Source organism: Thunnus maccoyii, chromosome 22 (genome assembly GCF_910596095.1).
Source record: "Thunnus maccoyii chromosome 22, fThuMac1.1, whole genome shotgun sequence".
NCBI lineage: Eukaryota > Metazoa > Chordata > Actinopteri > Scombriformes > Scombridae > Thunnus > Thunnus maccoyii.
In genome coordinates, this window is record NC_056554.1 from 24,068,989 (window position 1) to 24,091,354 (window position 22,366).

A 22,366-nucleotide genomic window follows, 5' to 3' on the forward strand; every position below is an offset into this window, starting at 1 on the left:
TGTAGAGACAACTAAGTATTCATACAGTTGTACAGATAAATATAAAGAATGCTTCTGTCATTATTAATGGAAACATGTCTTGTCTGTCTCATTGCATACCCTCACTTAGACTCATTTAGGTATTTAATTTTTTTGCTATTAAGACATTTCTTTCAGTCTGATAATGTACCCTCTCTGCCCTACTGAATATCACATTTAATTTTGCATGTTTCAGTAAATTTGACTTAGTTTTTCCTATGGAAGGCAAAAGCTTAAAAAAATAGCTTAATTTGCCATTTGTGGGAAATATAGCAGGTCATTAATTTTCCTGTATAATAAGAGTGATGTTCACATTCCTGATGAATAAATCATCAGATTTTTGTAGGCATCTGCTAAGGATGTCCCTTGCCCCTTCTGTTGTTTGTAATTCAAAATGATTTACAGTAAAGGTATCCAGTTCAGGTTAATTTTTGTGGATGATGTTAATAATGAACTGTAGTTAAACTATACCCAGATAGCAAATTTGCTGTGGCTCAGATCCTGCCCACACCCGACACTTTCCGCACTTTGATCCAGTCCACATATCACGTGGAATGATGGCACTTGGGTGGTCCGCTCCTGTTTCCCAGATCTGGGCCACAAGCAAGCTGTATTTCACCCAAGAACAAACCAGATAAACCAAAATTGGCCCACATCCAGACTGCACATACCTGAGAGCACCGCATCTTTACCAGAAAAGGCCCACATTTGATTTGGGATATTTGGGCCATATTTGCTATTTTACATGTGGGCCATTTCAGGCTCACATCCATTTTGTCTGGGCCAGAAGAAGGCCAGCAGTGCCGCATCATTGACTGAATTTTGTCCCTTAATACTTCAAATAAGCACTATATGTAGATAAAAAGGTACTAAATAATGACATTAGGGATTATTTATAATGATGTTTTTCTATAATTGGTCAAAAAATGCTCTATTCTTCTTAACACCTGTTATAATGCTTTTTTAATTTTTTAAATGTATGTACTTTCTGGTGTGCATTTTGATTTAATGGCACCTACTGTTTGTAAAGTGTGCTCTACCACATGTTCATATTTTTATATGTGAACATGAAAAACATGTGAATGTATTGTGGCCATAGTTTTTCCTAAGTATTATGAGGTTGTCATTCATTGAAATGAAGCTTCTCAAAAGTCAAATACAGACATTTTAAAGAGTTTAAACCACACATTCTGTCTGTCTACATAAATATAACACCCTCTGAGTGCATGTCACCATTTAACTCTGACAAAGCCCGCGCAGAACTACCACAACATCTCAACACCTCTGTCAACAGAGTTTATGGACTTTTTTTGTAGCATTGGCATGATAGTCATAATCACAAGCTCTGACATACCAGAATACTTAAATAAAACCTGTTTTCTAGTTGCAGAAATTTTTAAAATTGGATTGGTCAGCAGTACTTTGTGGTTTTCATGACTACTGTATTCAGTGTTTCTTGTCCAAATCCTCTTTCGTGCTTTGTGTCAGTTTTCCATTACTCACAATCTGAATTAATATTTTTTACTTGTACATTTTGTCATTTTCTCACTTCTTCTGGTCCTCCATTGCCTGTTTTCCAACAAGGTGCTTCTCAGTCTCTTTCTCCATCAATTAGAGGCTCAAGCTTCATGGTTTGTGTTGTTCTCTATGTGCAAGCAGGAAGGAAATTTAAGTAAAATTTAATAGTTGTATTTATGAAGTGTCTATACAGCTGTAAATGGTACTAACTTACACTTTCATTAAGACATTTTATTTTGATTCTACCTTACAAAACACTAACAATTAAAAAACTACAGGACCACTGTTAGGGGTAGCGGAGCAGGTGGATGCAGGAGCAGCAGGAACTGAAGAATAACTTCTTAAATAAGACTCAAGCGCAGGCAGAGCAAAACTGAACAGAACAAACCAGAAACAGAACTTAACAGAATAAGACTGAACAAAGGATCCCACAAGACTGAACGGAAAACCATTGCTAAAATACAACATACGATATAAACAAATACAAACTAATGAGGGAATGGGGAACGGGTGACCAAACTGAGAACAGGCAAGGAGCTAATAGGCTGAGGCAAACACTTGGAACAGTGAAGGGCTTACAAGGCTGATGAAGGGCAGGTGTGTAGACAGGCAAATAAGGGAAACTGAGAAACAAAGAACAGACATGCCTACACACAGACACAGACACAGACTGGGAGGCAGAGGAAAAACACCAGGAAGACACACAGAACAGACTAACTAGTAAGGGCAACCGAAATAATAATAATGCGAGAATCTTTGAAAGACACAACTCAAGTCTCCCATTCAGTCCAGTCTAAACAAACAGAGAAAAGTCCAAAGGGCCTCCAGTGGACTGGTGGAGGGACATAGATCCCAATTAGGACAGAACCATAACAACTCCAAGTAACAAACACTTTTTTTGGTTGTTTGGTTGCTTTTTTTGGTACACTTTATATCACTATACCCCTCAAGGAAAGAACTTAAGGAAAAGGAAAGAAACGAAAACCTTAAAAGAATAATTTAAGACTTACTGGTTTTTGTTGTTTCCATTTCCACCAAGCAAAGATGAATGCAAGACTGCACAAACAGAAAATAATCAAAACAATGACACCGATGATGATATAAACAAATGAACTTGGTGGGATTGTGAAGAAATCAGCTGAAATGACAAAACACAGAATGACATGACATTAACATCAAACTCCACATCACTCATTTGAAACTAGTAGGATAAATGCTGTAAAATCTGGTGTAGATATTCATTCTCCCCTGAGAATAAATCCCAATGACTTTATTGACCCTCTGACCTTTTCAGTAGTGCCACCATTAGGTCTTAGTTTTTACTTTAAATTTCACTATTGAACAGGTTGCAAGAATCATTTTTACAGAGCACATTCTTCCCCACACAGAGGATGAACCCTCACCATATTTGACTCTCCAATGCCAAAACGCCAACATTGCATTGCAAGATATCTTAAGTATGTTCATGCCCTCATGGCTACACTATTCCAGCATCAATACAAACTTCAAATTTTAATGCCCACAGTTGATAAACATCTAATATCTAAATCACCTCTTCCACTGAGGGTATAGTGACTGCTATTGGTTTAGTGATTTCTGTCCTTTTTTCAGCCCTTTTACCTGAAATCTGAATGTGTGTCTCTATGATCTGGTTGATGTTGTTCTGTTGGACTCTACAGGTGAAGTTGTTGTTGTGTCTCTTCTCTACAGTCACTCTGCTGCTGACAGTATAGAGGTCATCAGGACCTCTGACTGTCTCTGTAGGTCCAGCAGAGAGGAGGTTTCCCTCACCGTCCAACCAAAACACCTCAGGCTCTGGATGCCAGCCTTTAGATACACACCGTAACACCACTGCACTGCTGGTTCTGTTAATACTCACTATGGCAGGTAAGGAGACAACACCTAAAGATGAAAGAGATGACATGTACTGAACTATGTCTCAGCAAAAATGGAGTAAACATACATTGGCAGAGTGTCAGATGAATAAATTGGAGAGAAACACCTGATGTATGATAAATAAATGGCATCATGCACAGACATGTGCAGATATGCAAATGTAACTCATAACAGACAGCTACTGAGTTGCATTTGGAAATCCTGTCTGTCAGAAATCTTGTCTATGTACCCCTGTCACTTTAAAAGGTGCAGTTTATGTTCCTTTTAATGAAGTATCGTAAAGGGGACATATTATATTGTGGATTTCTGTTATTCATATACTGTTACGATATTGGATACCTATTCTAAACATGGTCAAAGTTCCAAAACTTAAAATGACTGTATGTGGTCAAAAGCCAGGGCTTCAACCTGCTCTGAGGGGGGCCTTAAAGAGACAGGAACTAAAGTGGCCTGTTTCAGACAGGGGCTGAACTAAGGGGCTGTATAAAGGGCCAGTATAAGATAAATAAGGAGTTTTAAATAAATCATGCAAAGATATTCTACTTGAGCCCCAGAATATAAATATAGACCTGGAAATGTGCACGATATGTCCTCTTTCAGTGTAATTTCACATTTTGATATATTAAATGTCTGTCCAGCAAGAAAATACACTTTCATATTTAATAAATCTTGTTTGATATATAAACATAAAACATGCATCTACTTACCAACAACAAGCTCAATGAAAGAGTCACCACGTGTAGGAATGAAGCATCTGTATCTTCCCTGATCAGAGAGTTTCACTCTGGAGAGTTTCAGTGAAACGTCTCCATGCCTCAGTTTGTCTACAGACACTGATGTTCTTCCCTTGTAGATCAAATGCTTTTTACTCTCTAGTTCCACTCCGTCACGCCACACATACACAAATCTGGGGTTCAGGTCAGGTCTCGCCCACTCTACAGTCATATCTAAAGCATTTGTGGCAGGCTCCAGTTGGCATGGTAAGATGATGTCATCACCAACTATTGCCACTATTGGCTGAGATGGAACAACCACCTGAAACTGACCTGGGGAAGAAGCAGGTCTGCGTGAACTCCCACAGAAATAGTATTTTGCTGTTTTCTACATTTTCTGTGCAGCAACTGAAAACTTTTCTAAGGATCTGGTTAGAGTTTAACCTCAGCGGAGAATGTAAGATGGTAAACGGTTAAAATTTGTTCAGTAGTCAAATTTGTGGTGAACTATGCAAATATCAGATATCTGGCAGCGTGTGCTTTCCAGACAAAGTTGATCAAACAAGTGGTTTCTTTCCTCACATAATTTTTCAGTTCATATTCAAATGTAACACCCTAATCATTACATTTACTTTTATACACATAAAGCTTTTACTGATGTGACTGCATGTACGGTATGTTACCTTCAGAACAGGGTGCTTGTAGAAGGACAACAAAAACCAACAGTGAAGGAATTATGCGGAGATTCAGGATATGGTCCATCTTTCAGGTTACGCATCCTGGAGTTCTGACAACTGAATCATTTGTAAAGCAATAGGAATAGAACAGGATAGCAGTGTGAATAACAAAAAAATGAAATATTAAATGTCTCATGCTAGTCCAGCCAGTTTCTTCTAGTGACTGTGGATCAAATAATAGTTTAATAACTTACAATTTGGCTAAGAAACAGGCTTTGATAAACCACATAAATTAACCTGAAAATATATGAGTTTGTCAAAAGTTGTTAAAAGCTGAAATGATGACATTTTCTGAGTGATATAAGACTGTTCAACATACCTCTTGTAGCTCTCACAGAATCCTTCACCTTTTAACCGTTTGCTGATCTGCAAACTTGTTCAGTGTCTACTGGCAGTCAAATTTCATGCAAATTACTATGACAGAGAAAAGTGCTGCAGGATTGCAAAAGTATGAATACTGAAAAGGGACATATTGTGCACGTTTCCAGGTCTACTGGAATATCTTTGCATGATTTACAGATAAGAGCTACCCTCAGTCCAGCCTCTGTCTGAAACAGGCCATTATAGCTCCTCTTTTCCTATCTCTTTTTAGCCTACTCTGTTCTGATTGGCCGACTTCAGGAAGCTTCCTCCGGTTCTGGAGGTTATGTAAACAAACAATAATAGCTGGATTTCACCGTGTTTTCTTTTTCTTTACTCCAAATGGAAAGTTCTCAGATCCATCTGTACATGTTGGAGCCCAAATCAGATCTGAAATATGCAATTGGATGACATGAACAACCTTAGCAACAACCTTACCATCAGGGCTAGCCTACAGAATGGACGGCTGTTTGTGGGGATGTGCGAACAATGTGATGTCATCACAAGGAGTAAGTAGAGGTTACACTGCAAGCAAATATGTCTATCTGTGGACTCACAGTATCTACACGACACATCCACTTCACTACATGACACACGCACTTGGTTAGGTTTAGGCATGAGCAGTGTGATGGTTAGGGTTAGGGGTAAGGGGGCCATGTTGTGTAGGATGACCTTACAGTGACAACATCAGAGGGTGTGTCATGTAGTGAAATGGGTGTGTCATGTAGGTCTGCATGATTGCAGATAGATCCTTCTCATTGCAAGTGGAATGTTTAGAGCGGACTGGAGCCCTGACTTTTGACTTGTTGGTGGCATTTTGAAATGTGTTCACCCCAAGTTTTGAGTCTTTGACTATGTTTATCATAGACATCCAATAGTATAACAGTACAAAATGAGAGAAAATCACAAAAAGAGTGATATGTCCCCTTTAACAAATTGACTTGGTATTAAAACTAAAGTACCTGTTACGCAGAATGGCACCTTTCTGTCATGGTCTGCTCCTCAGTCCCTCTCTGCAGCCACACTCTCATTCCCAATTCTCTGCATTTCTTCTCCCTGACCATGTTCTCTCTTGCAACTCCCTAGACCTGCCATTCTCAAGTTGTTCACCAGATGCCCTCGGCCTCTCCCTCCTGTCCCTGTCTTCACCCTTATGTCTACTCAGTAATTGCTTGCACCTGCTGCACAGTCCCTCATCAGCTCCTCACTATTTGTATCGGACACTTGCTTTCTAGCCATCCTAATCCTGGACTTTATTTGTTCCTGCAGTTCCTGTGGTTTGAACCTTTTTGCCTGTATACTACCTGCCTGCCTGCCTTGCCCCTTTGAACTGGACTGTTTTGGACTGCCTCCCGTTGCTACCTGTTAGCCTGTGTTTTTGCTTTTGTGCATTAAATTACCTTCTTATTTCACCTACCAACCTGTCTGTCCCATCCTCATTCGACCTCATTCGTAGCTTTCACTGTTAAAACAGTGTATTACATAAACAGTAAACAGCCTATAATCTTCATATACTGTTTTCAATCTACAGCAATTCATTATATTTATAAGCTGATGTATTTGAATGCAAAATATTGTACAGCTATCAGAAAAAATAAAGGAGAGTAAAAAATATATTATATTGTGTAAATTAATATTCAGAGATCCTCAACTATGAATACCTCAGCATTGTACTTAAGTAAATGAAGTTATTGTTAATGTTAGAATGTCAATTCCATGGTGAATATAAATATATAATTTATTTATAGTGTAATATAATAAACATAGAAATAACATATAGATGCATATGTAATAATGTCAAAAGCACGACAGGTTTGTTCATTAATACTGTTCTGTAACATACCTCATGACATGTACATTTAACAAAATATAAACAAAATATAGATTTTCTTTCATTTTTTAAATTTAATTTTCATACCTGTAATTACATAGTAACTGATTTACTGCTCAGGAAAAGGTAATGTAAATGAGATGTTTGGTAGTGAAAAATTTACTGCAGAGGGCAGAGTAGACACTTTCACATAAGTGAATTAATGACTGTTTGAGTGAGATATGAAGTATAGTTTTAAAAAAAATGTTTTAAGATTTGTTCACACTATGTAGACACACTATTAACTTAAATGAAGTGTTGTTTGACCCACATAACAGAGCTTTAATGATCAGATAAAACCTTACCATCACCTCCAGAAATAAGCTATATAGGAAGGGTTGGGGTTAGCATGAGAGCCTCACCTCAATTCAGTTTGAGGCTCAGACAGTCAGCAGCAAGACAACATGGAGGTCACAGCTCTCTGCATCAGACTGTGTGAGTACTGAGTCTGCTTGTCTTTGTATTACTGTTTGAAAATTATAATCAGCAGTCAGATATTCTGAAATATCATGTTTTACATGTCTTGTGTATTGATAAAATTGGCAAAATTGAAAAAGAAATCTTGTAGGTGTATGCAAGTATGTCAAACAGGCAGTTTACTGTATATTGTGATATACTTTGGGCAGACAATCAATAAAGGTATTTAAAATTTTGAATTTGAATTTAACAGTAAAATGGGATTTCAGTGTATTTCCTGCCAACACAGTCTTGTAAGAATGCAGCCATTTTGTACAATCACCATATTTGTCTTTATTTTTCAAAAGAAAGATCTGTCATATCTGTGGCATTAAGTGATTTATTCATAATATACATTTTTAATGTATTTTTACTAGCACAACCATGTAAAAATTGTAGCATAACAAGTGTTGGTCTTATTTTTGAAAACAAAGATTGACTGTTTTGGGGGAATTGATGGGAGGAAATAAAAAAAAAAAAAACAGCAATTAGCTGTAAATTTATAGACACTCAACAATATTCTTCAAAAATTAGAAATGATGTGAAATTTTACCGCGCATTGTATGTAAATATACTTTTTTTAGAGTGTACTTTTTTGAATAAGATATTTGCAAACATTCCTCAGCTTTATTTTTCTCGTTTTCATTGTTATTTACATTAAGTGATTAGCTAACACTTACATTTATTACATAAACATATTTATTTTCACAAGTAAGTACAGTACGTCTATTAAAAAAAAAAAAAAAAATCAACATCTGACATGCAGCTCTCTGCCTTTGTCTCTCCAGTGATAAACATGTTGTTGCTGCTGGTTACACAAGTACAGGATAATTATTGTGCTCAGAAAGCTGGTAAGTTTAGTGTTAGTCAAATAAAAGTGCATTATTGTCTTTTACCAAATTACATTTAAAAATGAGCCAAATTGGTATTTTCTTAAAAAAAGTGTAATGTTTGTAGCTCTAAATAAGTACTTTGTGGAGGGAGTTATGGACTAGAGATGGGTAAGCAGGTGTGTACATTTACATAAATCTATATTCTTCCTCCTATTATCTGATGCCACTAATGTTTTTGCATATAGCTATAAGTCAAGTTTTGTATCATATACGTTTTGTGAATGTGTTGTTCAGCTGGTTCTGTGATCCTGGAGAGTCCCGTCCTTCCTCTGATGGAGGGAGATGCTGCAACTCTGCACTGTAGAAAGAAGACAACTTCCTCCTACTTCACAGCAGATTTTTATAAAGATGGTGTCCTAGTCAGGAGCAGCTCCACAGGAAACATGACCATCCACAGTGTTTCAAAGTCTGATGAAGGACTCTACAAGTGTAACATCTCTGGAGCTGGAGAATCACCAGAGAGCCGGCTGACTGTCAGAGGTGAGACATAAACTGCAGAATAATTGTGACACCTTTTAAACCTAAATATAGAAATTATTCCAAACTAAATCATAGTACCACTGCAATTATTAAAAATCAGTGCAGAGGCCCAACAAAATATACAATTTTTTAACATTTATGTTAAACGAGCCGATCAGCATGATACAGTGATGCATAGAAAATGATTAGATGACAAATGTCCATGACATTAATGAAAATCTTTAAAGTAAAATAACCTGAATTCCTTAAACATAAACATACCATTGCTGCAAAAATATTAATATATGGTGATAATATAATTTATTGTAAATGAAATGTCAATCAGTTGGTTCTGTGATCCTGGAGAGTCCCGCTCATCCTGTGATGGAGGCAGATGATGTGACTCTGCGCTGCAGGAAGAAGAACACTGCTTTAAGCCACATAGCTGATTTCTATAAACATGGCCTCCACTTTGGAACTGGCTATAAAGGAGACATGACCATCCACAGTGTTTCCAAGTCTGATGAAGGACCCTACAAGTGCAGCATCTCTGGAGCTGGAGAATCAGCAGAGAGCTGGCTGACTGTCAGAGGTGAGACACAATAAAAGTTATACGCAGATTATAAATAATACTGTGTACCCAACTTACAGTATATCAACTTATCAGTTGTTTCATCTACTACTTTTCTAATGATCAACTCCAATATTATTTATCTTATCTTTTACCTGGCCACAGATGCTATGAACGTGACAACCAGTTTCTTCACAATTCATGTTTAATCATGAAATATATCTTTTATGTCTTATAAAACATGTTTATCAGCTGTTACTGTGATCCTGGAGAGTCCTGTCCTTCCTGTGATTGAGGGAGAAGCTGTAACTCTACACTGTAGAAACAAGACGACCTCCGCCACCTTCACAGCTGACTTTTATAAAGATGGCCTCTTCATGAGGAGCAGCTCTACAGGAAACATGACCATCAACAGTGTTTCCAAGTCTGACGAAGGCCTCTACAAGTGTAACATCTCTGGAGGTGGCGAATCAACAGAGAGCCGGCTGGCTGTCAGAGGTGAGATAAAGTACAACTTTAAAGTACATGAAAACAAAAAAATAGACTGGGACTTTATCATGTAACCATCGGAAATTGTATCCATGAGATCCTAGGGATGTGCCCAAATACAAATATGTTATTCGGCAAAGCACAAATAGTGGGTTTTTTACGAATATTTGTTTCATACAAATATTTTAAAAATGATTTATTTTTGGGAAAAAAAACATGTTAAATACTAGCGCGCAGGTCAGTTATATCATTATCTTAGTGTCTCTCCTCTGCTCCGCTGTTACGTCTATCAGCAGGTCTCAACAAGAGGAATCACAGCCTCCTGCTACATGACACACATTTCCTACTTTAGACATCACTCCCGGAGATTGGGGTGTTCCCCAGAGCTGAGCTAAAGCTGAGCTACTGACACATGCAAAATTGCTCCCAAGGGACTTTCCATAACCTGTTGTTCCCCTTCTCCTCTCCACATAGTTAGGTTGTAAAAAATAGGCAAAATATTTATATTTGAAACAGATGTTTAGAATTAGACTCAGAGAGATGGAATATATACTCAATCTTGGTAAATTTAAAATATCATCAAAGTCTAAAATATTTGAAAAAACTAGTATCAGAGCCTTATTTAATAATACAGCAAATACTGTCTATTATCTTTTCAGAGTGTCCCATCCCCCTTTGCTCAGATCAACTTCCTATTCTCCTCTATCTGTTCATAAGGACTGTTGCCACCATTTTGTGGGTGGCTCTGCTGCTGTTGGTGTTGAGAAAACATTACTTTGGCGAAGACAGAGGTAAGACCATTCAGTTATGACTACTCACTGATAAAATACACTTTAAGTAGCTTTTATACTATATTTTTTATAAATAAAGACAACACTTTGGTGAAGTATATTAATAAAGCATGTACTCCCAGCTTTGTTATCTCATTTATGCACCAAAAATAACAACAACCACAGTTAGGTCTGCATTTAATTGTAAGTATGCTTGTTCAATACACTGATGTAGCAATTATATGGGGATGTATATGCTTGGTAAGAGAACTGGGTAAATTTGGGTTTCATCAGCATAATGTTACATGATTTCTAATCGTAGTATGCAATTCAAGTGTGATGTGGAAACTTGAAGCCTCCAGTGCACATACACTGAGAATGGGCTTTACAGTGAAGTAGGAGACATTTTGTGTCCAGCAGCAAAACTTTTGAAATGAAAAGTATTTGAATATTCACTGATTCTGGATTTCTCAATGAGGGAGAAGGAGGAGATGTAATTTTTGGAATTTAAAGTAACTTTTTATGGAAAAACTATATCAGACACAAATCATTTTTGAAAGCATTTTATAAAAGTATTTTTATATGTCATAAAACATATATCGTCTTTAATGACTAAACAAAAAATCGACTCCCACACACTGGCGACACTTATGGTGTATTTATTATGTCTTTATAATAGCTATATTTCAGTCGAGCACGTTTCATTTCGCATTTCATCATAGTTGTTTCCATTATGAAAACAATGAACATGAAACATTTAAAATATATTTCTCTTTTAATTTCTACAGCTGACTGATCTGGACAGAAGACAAACTATGATGACATCCAAATACTGTAAATCAAACAACAAATAAACAAACTGTGGTGGTAACCTGGTGGTCCCTTATACAATCAGGCACCACTGATCAAAATATGTTTTCATCTTTTTGATGTTATAAATTGTATATGTTTGATATAATGTTATTTTCTACTGATAATAAGTCTATTACGATGATATTATAATAATATATATTTTTAAATGACATGTTAGCATGTTTTATGTCTTGGCTCGAGTGTGTAAAGAACAGGTCCAATACATTATCAGAACATAGGGGGAATCTAATAATATAATGACAATAACAATTCATGCGAAAGGCAGAAGTGTAGAAATGTGTTTATAGTCAAGATTTGAACTTGTTTTCTTTAAATAAACATAAAAGTCTACATACATTAGTGTGTCCTGCTGTTTTCTGTTACTAAACAAGACTTATTTGACTGATTTAACTACTTAAAAGTGTAAAATACTTGAATAAGACATAAAAGTAGACATATCATGTGCTGTGGCCTCTATCATGAGATGAAATTTCTCAGACGTTAAGACAGGTCAAATAGTTTCTAACCACAAAGTCACAGTTTTTGTTTCTTTTTCTAACTTGAGTGTCTACACATTAACTATCCACTCTGACCCTGGAGAGCATCTTTATAACCCTGTGCAGTATAACCACACCATCTCTACACCTCCACAAAAAGAGGCTGTGGGTTTGTTTCATTGACATCAGGTCATTCACACACGACTGAGGCCACATATAGCTGCTGAAACATTGATGTCTAGCTAAACAGCTCTACATTCATAGTGGTGATTTTTGTTCTTTTTATTGGCTTTGATGAATTCAATTCAAATGTTGGTTCTCTATAGACATTTAACAAAAAATAAGATTAAAAAAAAATACAAATTGCATCATGAATATTTAGATTACCCACAGAAAATTAATTACACATACACAAACAAATCCCATAGCAAAAATAATCATAAAATTGAAATCTTATTGTTTTTTGTGATTATTACTGTACAATACCTGACATAATAATATGGTTTATGTCTTGTTACTGATGTAAACAAACTTTTCCACCTTTAGATTAGGTTTCGTGTCAGCTGTTTTAAAAGACCTGTCATTCTGTTTGATAGCAGGTTTGAATCCTTTGTGTTGAATATTCAAATATAGAAATTACACTGCAAATCTACAGAAATTTAGTGCAACCAAAAATCTTTTATCATTGACTTAATGTAAATGTACACATTTTATTTATGTTAAGTTAATTTAACTTTGAATTTCTAGTTTGTTCTTTTTCAGACCATGTCAAAACTTGTAATATTGTTACATAGTGATATATAGTCTTTTGATTTGAGAGCCTAACTAACTTGACTCAGACCCCAACTGATCAGCACATCAGGGGACTTCCCATTATGCATTATTGGAGAGTTAAAACTGCCCAAAGACTTTTTTGTAGTTTGAAGAAATCAGACATGATGGAAACTTGCTGTGAGTCTTTGATACATGTCATGGTTGTTTCTTTTCATAATAATGAAAACAATGCAAGCCATGATAAAGGTTAGTATCAAATTCAGTCTCAGAAATGTCAGAAACTGGAACTGGGAAGCATCCGACTGTGTCAGTGTGAACTGAACAGTTGTTGATTTAACTAATATCTAAAGTTTACTGAAGTTTGTTTTGGGTGCATCTTGGTCTCTGTGTGAATATTAAAGGAGGGAACAGATTGAAAGGAAATACAACAATCCTTTTAAGAGAAAGGATTTACAGCATATCATAACGCATGTAATTTCTAAATGAAGCAGTAAACTGTATGCTCCATTTTATTACAGTAAATGAAGCTTCAACTGTGTGCTGTTTCCAAAATCACATTTCCTGTGAGTTGATTTGTATCTGCCCCTGCCCTGGGCAGATTGCCAGTTACACAGGACTACACTATAACCTTAAAAACCAGTTAAGTTAATGGGCTCATCTTGTCATATGTCTGAATCAGTAATGGCATGATTTCTGTCAAAGGTGATCAAATTAGATGTGGGTTTTTTTAAAGCCATGGCAGCTCATCACACACAAAACTAAGGTCACATACTTTGGTTTATGCTCTAAAAGCTGCTGATTTTTTTTTTTTTTAAGGAACTGGCTATTGGTATGGATTCCTCCATGTCAATAGTCTGTTTTTTGTTGTTGTTGTTGGAGAACAGTGAATATACAAACTGCATCCAGTAATTATATCACACAGTCATTATTTCACATTTATAGATCTGGAACACAGTGTGTCTGCTTCAGGTCAAACTGATCTTTAACTCATGTTCGTGGTTGACCACAAGGAGTCTCAGATGAAGGCCAACAATGATGATGATTTAGAAGTATGGGTTGTCTATTTTGAAATTCTTTTGACATTAAATCTATTGACTAAAAATTAACAGCATAACAGAAAAAATCATACTTTATTTTTATTTATAAAAGCAAATGTTAAATGTTTAAAAATGTACAAAATGACACTGTAATTTCATTTAATGGTCTTAAATACAATAGATTACACAGACAGAAATACAGAATGACCACCAATTGTGAATTTCAACTTTTTACTTTTACAGTAACTTTCTCTTTTTCATGCAGTCAATAAAAACAAATGTGACAACAAAATGTAGACGAAGATACTAGAAAAATTTTACAAACTGCTCTAGAAGCCGCAATTATGATTGTATGTTATTCTCTGTCTTACACACAGTATGTAACAGTCTCTCCTCCATCCTCAGTTGTTTCTGCTCTCAGTGACCTGGAAGACACATCGGACTATACTTTTCAAAATGATAAAATAAATATTAATAAAAAATACATGCACTGCAAAATAAGTTGACATATTTAGAGAAGAACACATTATCTAAACCTATTTTTTTTATAAAGGCTAGCATTACGTATCTAAAAAACCATATTATATCTGTGCATTTCGGGAGCAGAGAGCACCAGTGGATTGTGCTCATCCTGTGTGTGACAAGACAATGTAGTTGCTAATATGGTTTTTGGAGCCCCATGTCCTGTAATTGTTCCACCGGTTACTGAGTTGGAATGTGAGGCCACAACATAGGCGTAAATTATAATCAAAACCGGCCAGTACAACTCTCCCAAATATCATATCATAATGATGAATGAAAAATATGTACAGTTATAAAACATGAGTGGTTGGTTTTCTTGATTCAATGTAATTAGCAAGCAAAGACTAACATTTTTTCAACCCCTTTCCACCCCTGTATTGTGAGACTTGGTTGCACCCAACCCGTCCTCCCACCTTCTCACGCAGCAGCAGTAACTACCAGTGCGAGCAATACCCAGCTGGCATATAAAATGAAAAGAAGAGCAACAAAAGACCAACCAACAACTTTAAGTTGTTTAAGAGGTATGCTACTGTCACGGCCCTATAGCAACATAATGATACTGTTATATTTATTTTGCTCTGTTTCTGGACATCCATCATAAAAATGTGTTCATTTTTCCATCTAACACATGAAATAAAAAGCAAAACCTTTAATGTTCATACCAAAAAATATTAAAATACACTTAAAGCAGCCAACAGTTTGCAAATGATCCAAAAAGAAATACAAATGCATACAAAAATATAAACAACCAAAATAAAATAAAATAGAAAAAGAAAAATTTCAGAAGATGATGATTTTTGTTTCACAATTTCACACAAAATATTCACAATAATTTAAAAGATTCTGTTGGGAATGCAAAGTTCAACTTTACAATATTACAGTAGAGCTGTACATAAAAACAACAAACAAGCAGCAAACACACACACAGTTAGCTGTAGACTAGCTGGTGAACATAGTGGAGCAGCTACTAAAGAGCCAGATATTTCCCTCAGGAGTTGGTAGAGAGCAAAAACTGAGCTAAAAGACAGTGAATATTGAACTTACATTCACCAGGTGGACAGAAACACGACTCCAAATGAATGATAATGTTGCTCTGTAACTGCTGGGTGTGGAAATAAGCAACTGTTTGCTAACAAGTTCAACATATCAACTTAAAAGCCGATGATACGTCAGTGTTGTGTCACTACTTGTTTCTGCTGAAAACAAGTTGCCTTTCTTATTACAAGATTATTTTTATACTTCTGATTACACCTCAAATGTTTTACTGTAAGTCTGATTACAGATTAAAGTGAAACTTTGAAAACATTGATAATCACTAAAACTTAGATTTAGTTGTCGTCTAGTGATCTATCTGATCTTGATGAGTTGAGTTCCCTGTCTGTGCTCTGTTCCAATATCTCCTGTTGCTGTTCTCTGATTTTCTCCATGTGGTCCTCTACTGCCCTCTTCCTGTTTGTCATTGTATTAAACACAGTATTTGTTTTGATCATTAGTTTTTCTGTGTTCTGTTGCAGTTTCTGACTTTCATACTTTCTCTGACGCAGACTTTTTTTGACCTCTAGTATGATTTCTTTCAGTTCTATAAATCCCCTCACTCTGTCACTTTCTGTCTCTTTCTCCACTGACTGAACGTTCTTCTCAATTTCATCACACATTTTCTCCATCGCTTCTTGTTGAAGACTGAGTTGATCTTTCTGGTTATCCAGTTCCTTCTTCTGTTCCATCACTGTATTAACCACCTGCTCCAAGTCTGTCTGTTTTTCTTTGTTCTTCTGTAACTCTTCATCAAGTTTGGCCTTTTTCTCTTTTTTCTTGTTTTCTGCCAAAAGCTTTTCAGCTTCATCTTCTTCTTGCTTCTCCTTGGTCTCTGTGTGAATGTAGAAGCAGGAAATCATTTAGGTTAAAGTTCACAGAAGAGCACAAAACTATGATGAACCTCAAAACACAATAATCATTAAAAATTAAGAACAGCTTATTTGCATTTACTTCACTTCGGATGTATCCACTGAAAACCCCTTTATATTTCACTTTTGTTATATATATATATATATATATATATATATGGTGTGTGTGTGTGTGTGTGTGTGTGTGTGTGTGTGTATGTAAGAGGAAACACACTGAACTGCTGTCTTACCTCTTGTTTTGTGCCATTTCCGTGCAACAAACACAAATGCAAGAGTCCAAATGAAGCAAGCAGCGAAGACAATGATGATACGAGCAGCAAAACTTGACGGTATCCCAGGGCATTCAGCTGAAATGATAAAACACAAATCAAAATGGCAAACAGAGTATTTACAGCTTTGTATGGTAAGTAGGAGAGCATATTAGAGATGAGATAAAAAAGACACCTGAAATGTCAATGTGTGTCTCTCTGATCTGGTTGATTTTCTTCTGTTGGACTCTACAGGTGAAGTTGTTGTTGTGTCTCTTCTCTACAGTCACTCTGCTGCTGACAGTATAGAGGTCATCAGGACCTCTGACTGTCTCTGTAGGTCCAGCAGAGAGGAGGTTTCCCTCACCGTCCAACCAAAACACCTCAGGCTCTGGATACCAGCCTTTAGACTCACACTGTAAAATCACTACATTGCTGTTTATGTTTATCCCTGCTATGACAGGTGAGGAGACAGAACCTGATGATGAGAGAGAGCAGAATTCACATAAATGTAAAACCCAAAACGTGCTTATTGAACTTTTTTTGTTTTTTGAACACAATCATATACAGTGCATATGGACAATTATATCAATAAACATAGTGAGCAATGCAGTTAAAAACTCTAAATTCTTTTGGTGGATAAAACTGGTGTTGGACTCTCTCTCCTGGTTGAAAATATCATTGCAGCAATACATCTCAAAAACACATTTCTGTCTCCTGTGATGATGATGATGCTGCACATGATCAGTACTGATAGAGACTGCACTCAGGCATTAGACATAATTACACAAAGACCTGCAGCAATAACAAGAACCCCACCAGACTCAGGTCCCAATACAGAAGATTTCAAGGTGGTCTGACCAAAGTGAGAACAAAACGTTTACGGCTTCAAACTAGTGGACCGAGTGCTGAGGTAGCCCTAAACAGATGTAATTGATTTCCATATGTGTATACAGCTGAAGATCAATGTGACAAACATTGAAATCCAAATATAACTTAGTAGATGTAGCCATATCGTATTCTTGTGATGCAGTAATTTGCTAAACAACAAGTCATTTTTTGTCTTGAAGAAGAAAAAAGAGAAGAAACAAGTTATTGTGTCTCAGTGAAAATAAATTCATATTAAAAATCTAATAATATCTGAGATTAATGCTTTAAATGCATCTTTCTTCAGTTGACTTTTTTGTTATGCAAGTGTTTATCATGGAAACAAAGAACAGAAACCCCCCCCCCAACCCCTCCCTGACAAGACATAGCAGACCAAGTTTAGACTTTTAGCTTGAAATAAAAATGTCCCAACATCTCTGATGGAGCTCAGGAATCATCTGAATGAGGAGGGTTACTGGGTGGCTGTACTAAACAGAGATATCTCTTTATAAAAGTGCCATCACCAGAGCCATGCCCCAAATATTCTACACATGAGGGCATGAAACGAGGTAGCATATGAGTATGCAGCAGCATAATGTAAAACCATTACCTGTAAAATAAATAAATGAACACAATGATTACGCCCACTTACCAACAACAAGCTGAACAGTAGATTTTCTGCCCTCTGAGGGAATATAGCATCGATATATTCCATTATCAGAGACTTTCACCTTGGAGAGTGTGAGTGAAAGGTCTCCGTGCTTCAGTTTCTCAATGGACATTGACGTTCTTCCTTTGTAGGACGGGTTTTGATCAGCCAGAAGGTCTTGACCTTCATACCTCACGTGGACAAATCTGGGTTCCAGGTCAGGTCTGCCCCACTCCAGACTCCTGGACACAGAGTCCACGGCAGGTTCAGGATTGCATGGCAAGATAACATCATCACCAAGTGATGCTACTATTAGCTGAGATGGCTCAACCCCCTGAGACTGACCTGGAAATACAAAGATCAGTTTTTAAATCCTGCAATCAGAACTAACTCACGTTTACAGAAGTATTGCACTGTCATGCATTGTTATAAAGGTTGACTTTGATGTCAGTTACCTCTATGAGTGTCTGTCAGTAGAAGCAGGATCACAGTGTGCCAGAAAACCAAAAAACTGATATAACTGAGCTGAGATGTAAGAATTAGTCCATCTTTGAGGCAAAGCATCTTAGAGTTCTGGAGTGAAAAAAAGAGAAAACATGAATAACCCTTTATTTTACAGGAACTTCCTGTAAATTTCTTTAAATTCCTGGTGATTGTGTAAAACAGGTATATAATGGTTAAATGTTAGGACATTTAGAAATACAGAAAGGATGGTGAAATTTGGCACAAATTATAATCAGCAAAAATCCTTAAATTAAATTCTTTAGCAGACTGAAAAAAAGACTTCAGAAATTATTATGAAAAAAGAAACTAATAAAATAATCTAATATGTTAATATGTAATTTCACACTCAAACTACAAACGGAAAACTGAAAGCGTTGAAGAAAGCATTCCTGAAAAATGTGGATGGATATGCAAATCTGAATGCAAGATGAAGACTGATTAATAGTTCATAAAGGCCATTTGAGATAAACAATGAAATATAACAACAAACCCTGTTGTATTTAATATCTTTTCTTGTACCATCGTCAGCAGAAAAAGATATTCCCTTCATGGTTCAGTATTAGTATGAGACCTAGTTTCACTTACAGTTGAGACAATATGAGCAGTTAGTTGTAAAGTTACACTGTTGTCATGACACAGTGTGTCATGACAACAGTCATACATAAAAGATAACATACATAAAAAGTATCAAACATGGCCAATACAAACAAGCCACACAGTAGGAAATAGTGGGGATTGCACCCTTAAGTAGACAGGACTCTAATAATACTAATAATGGACAAAAAATAAAAAAATTAATTAAAATATATTTTCTGGTATATTCTTCGTGTATAGCATCATGGTCATAGTCTCCCAAATATTTCTAGGTCGCAACATAGGCAACACTGAGTAAGGACCTGATTGTCATGGACTCATAAGGTTGTACTAGTTTATCATTTGGGTTGTAGGTTTAAAGGACTGTCTTGCATTATTAGTTAGTTTATGGGGTTGTGTACTTGGGTTTATATTCATGTGTTTTCTTTGATGGGTTAATGCATGCTGGGTTGTATTAAGTTTATTGTGTTTTCTGGGTTTTGGTTTTCCATTTGCTCTGTTTCCCTCCTGTGTTCCTGCACCTGTATCAAGCTTGTTAACCCTGCCCTGCTCCCTGTGTTTCCTTCAGCCTATTAGCTCCCAGCCTGCCCTTGTGTCTTGCCACCTGTTCCTTGTTGTTTGATTAGTTCAGTTTGTATTTTAGTCCTGATTTTCAGTTTTGTTGGATCCTCTGTTTGGTTCAGTCTGTTCTGTTTCTTTGGTTTTGTCCTGTGTTCAGTTTTGGTTAACTCAACCAGCTTTTTGTTTTGCCTGCACAGTCTCAGAATGAAGAAGTTTTTCTTCAGTCCTGTTTTGCCTACAGTCTCTGCATTTGGGTCGACCTGTTCCACTACTTATAACACTAATGTTTAAATGAACACTTTTGCTTCACAATACGCAATAGACATGTTTCTTTAAATGAAAAAGGCAGTGAAAATACCATACAGATTGAAATAAAAATATATTTTCTCAACAAAAGGCACATACCTGTTGTATAGCTGAGTCAAGGAAATGCTTTACAAATACATGAATACATTAACAACAAGGAGAAATAAGAAAACCAAGAAGGAAAGGCAATTACTCAGATAAATGAAGTGTTTGGACTTCTTTTTCTTCAAAGTCAGAATCTCAAACTCGAGAAAAAACCCTGACCAAAAGTTCATACAGCCATTTAAAATAAACAATTAAATATATAATGTAACAATGAGGCGATTTATCCTCCATTTTAATATTTTCCTTTTACCATCATCAGCAGAAAAAGGTGTGCTCCCCATGGTTTAATAGTGTGAGAACTAGTTTCACTTAATTTCACATGTGATTTTGAGTGCAATAAGCCACAGTAAAATTGAAATGTGAAATTTGTTATGCTGCAGTTAGTAAAATACACATGAATTAATAAAACTAGTTTGTGTGACAACAAGTTTCACTTACGGTTGACGTAGTAGAGCAGTCAATTGTGAAGTTACACTGTAAATAACAAACTGCTTTTGCTCCACAATATGCAACTGACACATTCCTTTCAACGAAAAGGTAGTGAAAGTGCCGTTACAATTTAAATAAAGGAATATATATTTAATAAAAGGCACATACCTGTTGTATCTCTGATTCAGCTCACTCCCAAGACTACAAAGTTTACAGCCAAAGTCCTTGAATTATAAAAACTGTACTTTGACCCGGTGCATCATGGAAAACAAAAAGGCGCGCAGGAGAGATCCTGGATAACTAGAAGGAACTCTACTGTTTAATATCACTGCCTACTCAGATCTACACACACTCTTAAATGATGTTTAAAACATGGTACAAGACACATCAACTGTAATAAATTTGTTTTATTTTAATGAATAAGAAATACTTACATTCATATGGTTTTATACTGTTAGGCTCAAATGTGGCTGTGTGATTTAATGCAAATGTTTCTATTTGTAAAAATGAATAAATCCTTAAGTTTGACTTGCTGCTTTAATTCTGATGAAAGATGTTCAGGACAGACATTGTAATTAAGGATCAAAACGTATTTGTTCATCTGTTAACAGGAGTGTATTTATTGTTTCTCACATCACAAAGAGAAAGAGAGAGGGAGTCACATGTGCATTTTCACAGAGGAATAAAGCAAATAACATTACAATTTATTCAAAAAGACAACAAGACAACTCTTGGAAACATAATCATGACACAAAATAGTAAAATAATCATAAGGGCATTTATCAAAATCTAAATTCTATTCGGTAAATCATAATGTCAGTTGCAGTTTATTTTTAAGTGATATTACTTTTTTCTGCTCGTGTATTGAAGTCAGTAAACTACCCAACCACACAATGCTTACTAATCAATAGATACTAGAGTCTAGATACTAGAATCTATCTGTGTGTACGTTTGAGTGAGAGTGAGAGTTTGTGCACACTGTGTGAAGGTCAGTGAATGTACAGTTCTGCCTTACTTGCACAGATTAGAGTGTCACAACAAGTAAAAAGAAACACTTTAAATTGAGTGACTATGCAGCCTATGTGTTTAATTATGGGTTGGGTCACAGGTCTTATATTTACAGGTCCAGGCGGGTCCGGATTCAACATGGAGATGATTGAGATAATAATAATTGAGATAATATCTTTTCATGATTTACAGTTCAAAACTCTTTTAGCTCATTTAGCTCTTTTCTCTTTGAGGCCCCCCTCCTGATGAGCCCACTCTCTTCTGATTGGCCAGCCAAAATTATTAGTCAAGTCATCCTGGGGGGCGATGAATGTCACCACAAGAAAGATCAGGCAATATAGGGGTTGTCTCAGATTAACTTTATGTGCACAGAAATTATCAATATGTGAAAAAATGGTTGCCTCTGGTTTGTTAATAAGATAAATAAAAAGTGTGATGTTATGCCGCAATTGAATAAAGGAAGAGCAAAACAATGAAATGATACTGTTTTATTTTGCTCTGTTTTATTTTGCAAAGGTTTTCTCTTTGCAGTCTTGGCAACAAAGAGGAAGGAAATCATTGAAATGTTACAGCCGGCTGCTTTACAGCAGAGGGCAGAAGAGGACTACTCTCTCCAATGTAACCCTGCTTGTGAGAGACAGAGCAGTTATTTGGACACCTTTGTTTAAATACTTTTCTACTTTTGTCCCTGGTTTGGGCCCCTCAGTTACAAAGAAGAGAAATTCTGTTTTAGATGATAGTGTTCTTCCAACTCTGTGG

The 22,366-nt window shown here is 36.2% G+C and overlaps 2 protein-coding genes across 2 annotated transcripts; one reads left to right on the top strand and one right to left on the bottom strand.

Annotated features, from left to right (window-relative positions):
* Window positions 1-1,044: 1,044 nt before the first annotated feature.
* Window positions 1,045-4,377, bottom strand: LOC121889050 (CD276 antigen-like). The gene is made up of 4 exons (XM_042400741.1): window positions 4,140-4,377; window positions 3,157-3,438; window positions 2,547-2,674; window positions 1,045-1,663 (listed from the first exon to the last, which is right to left on the bottom strand). Exons 1-4 carry the CDS (start codon window positions 4,375-4,377, stop codon window positions 1,610-1,612), a joined length of 702 nt encoding a protein of 233 aa, XP_042256675.1. The 3' UTR covers window positions 1,045-1,609.
* A 4,188-nt stretch (window positions 4,378-8,565) lies between these two features.
* LOC121889051 (high affinity immunoglobulin gamma Fc receptor I-like) lies at window positions 8,566-11,546 on the top strand. Its single transcript, XM_042400742.1, has 6 exons — window positions 8,566-8,569; window positions 8,696-8,941; window positions 9,267-9,512; window positions 9,744-9,989; window positions 10,664-10,771; window positions 11,539-11,546. The coding sequence occupies exons 1-6, from the start codon at window positions 8,566-8,568 to the stop codon at window positions 11,544-11,546; spliced, it is 858 nt and encodes a 285-aa protein (XP_042256676.1).
* Window positions 11,547-22,366: the final 10,820 nt, after the last annotated feature.

What these genes read in the sequence shown, in the direction of transcription:
- LOC121889051 (XM_042400742.1), top strand. An exon ending in GAGCTGGCTGACTGTCAGAG is followed by an intron (nt 9,513 to 9,743) that starts GTGAGACACAAT and finishes CATGTTTATCAG; the next exon opens with CTGTTACTGTGATCCTGGAG. An exon ending in GAGCCGGCTGGCTGTCAGAG is followed by an intron (nt 9,990 to 10,663) that starts GTGAGATAAAGT and finishes CCCTTTGCTCAG; the next exon opens with ATCAACTTCCTATTCTCCTC.
- LOC121889050 (XM_042400741.1), bottom strand. Translation starts at nt 4,377, where the DNA reads ATGACTGTAGAGTGGGCGAGACCTGACCTGAACCCCAGATTTGTGTAT. An exon ending in TTTCATTGAGCTTGTTGTTG is followed by an intron (nt 3,439 to 4,139) that starts GTAAGTAGATGC and finishes TTTCATCTTTAG; the next exon opens with GTGTTGTCTCCTTACCTGCC. An exon ending in AATGGAAACAACAAAAACCA is followed by an intron (nt 1,664 to 2,546) that starts GTAAGTCTTAAA and finishes GCTTGCACATAG; the next exon opens with AGAACAACACAAACCATGAA.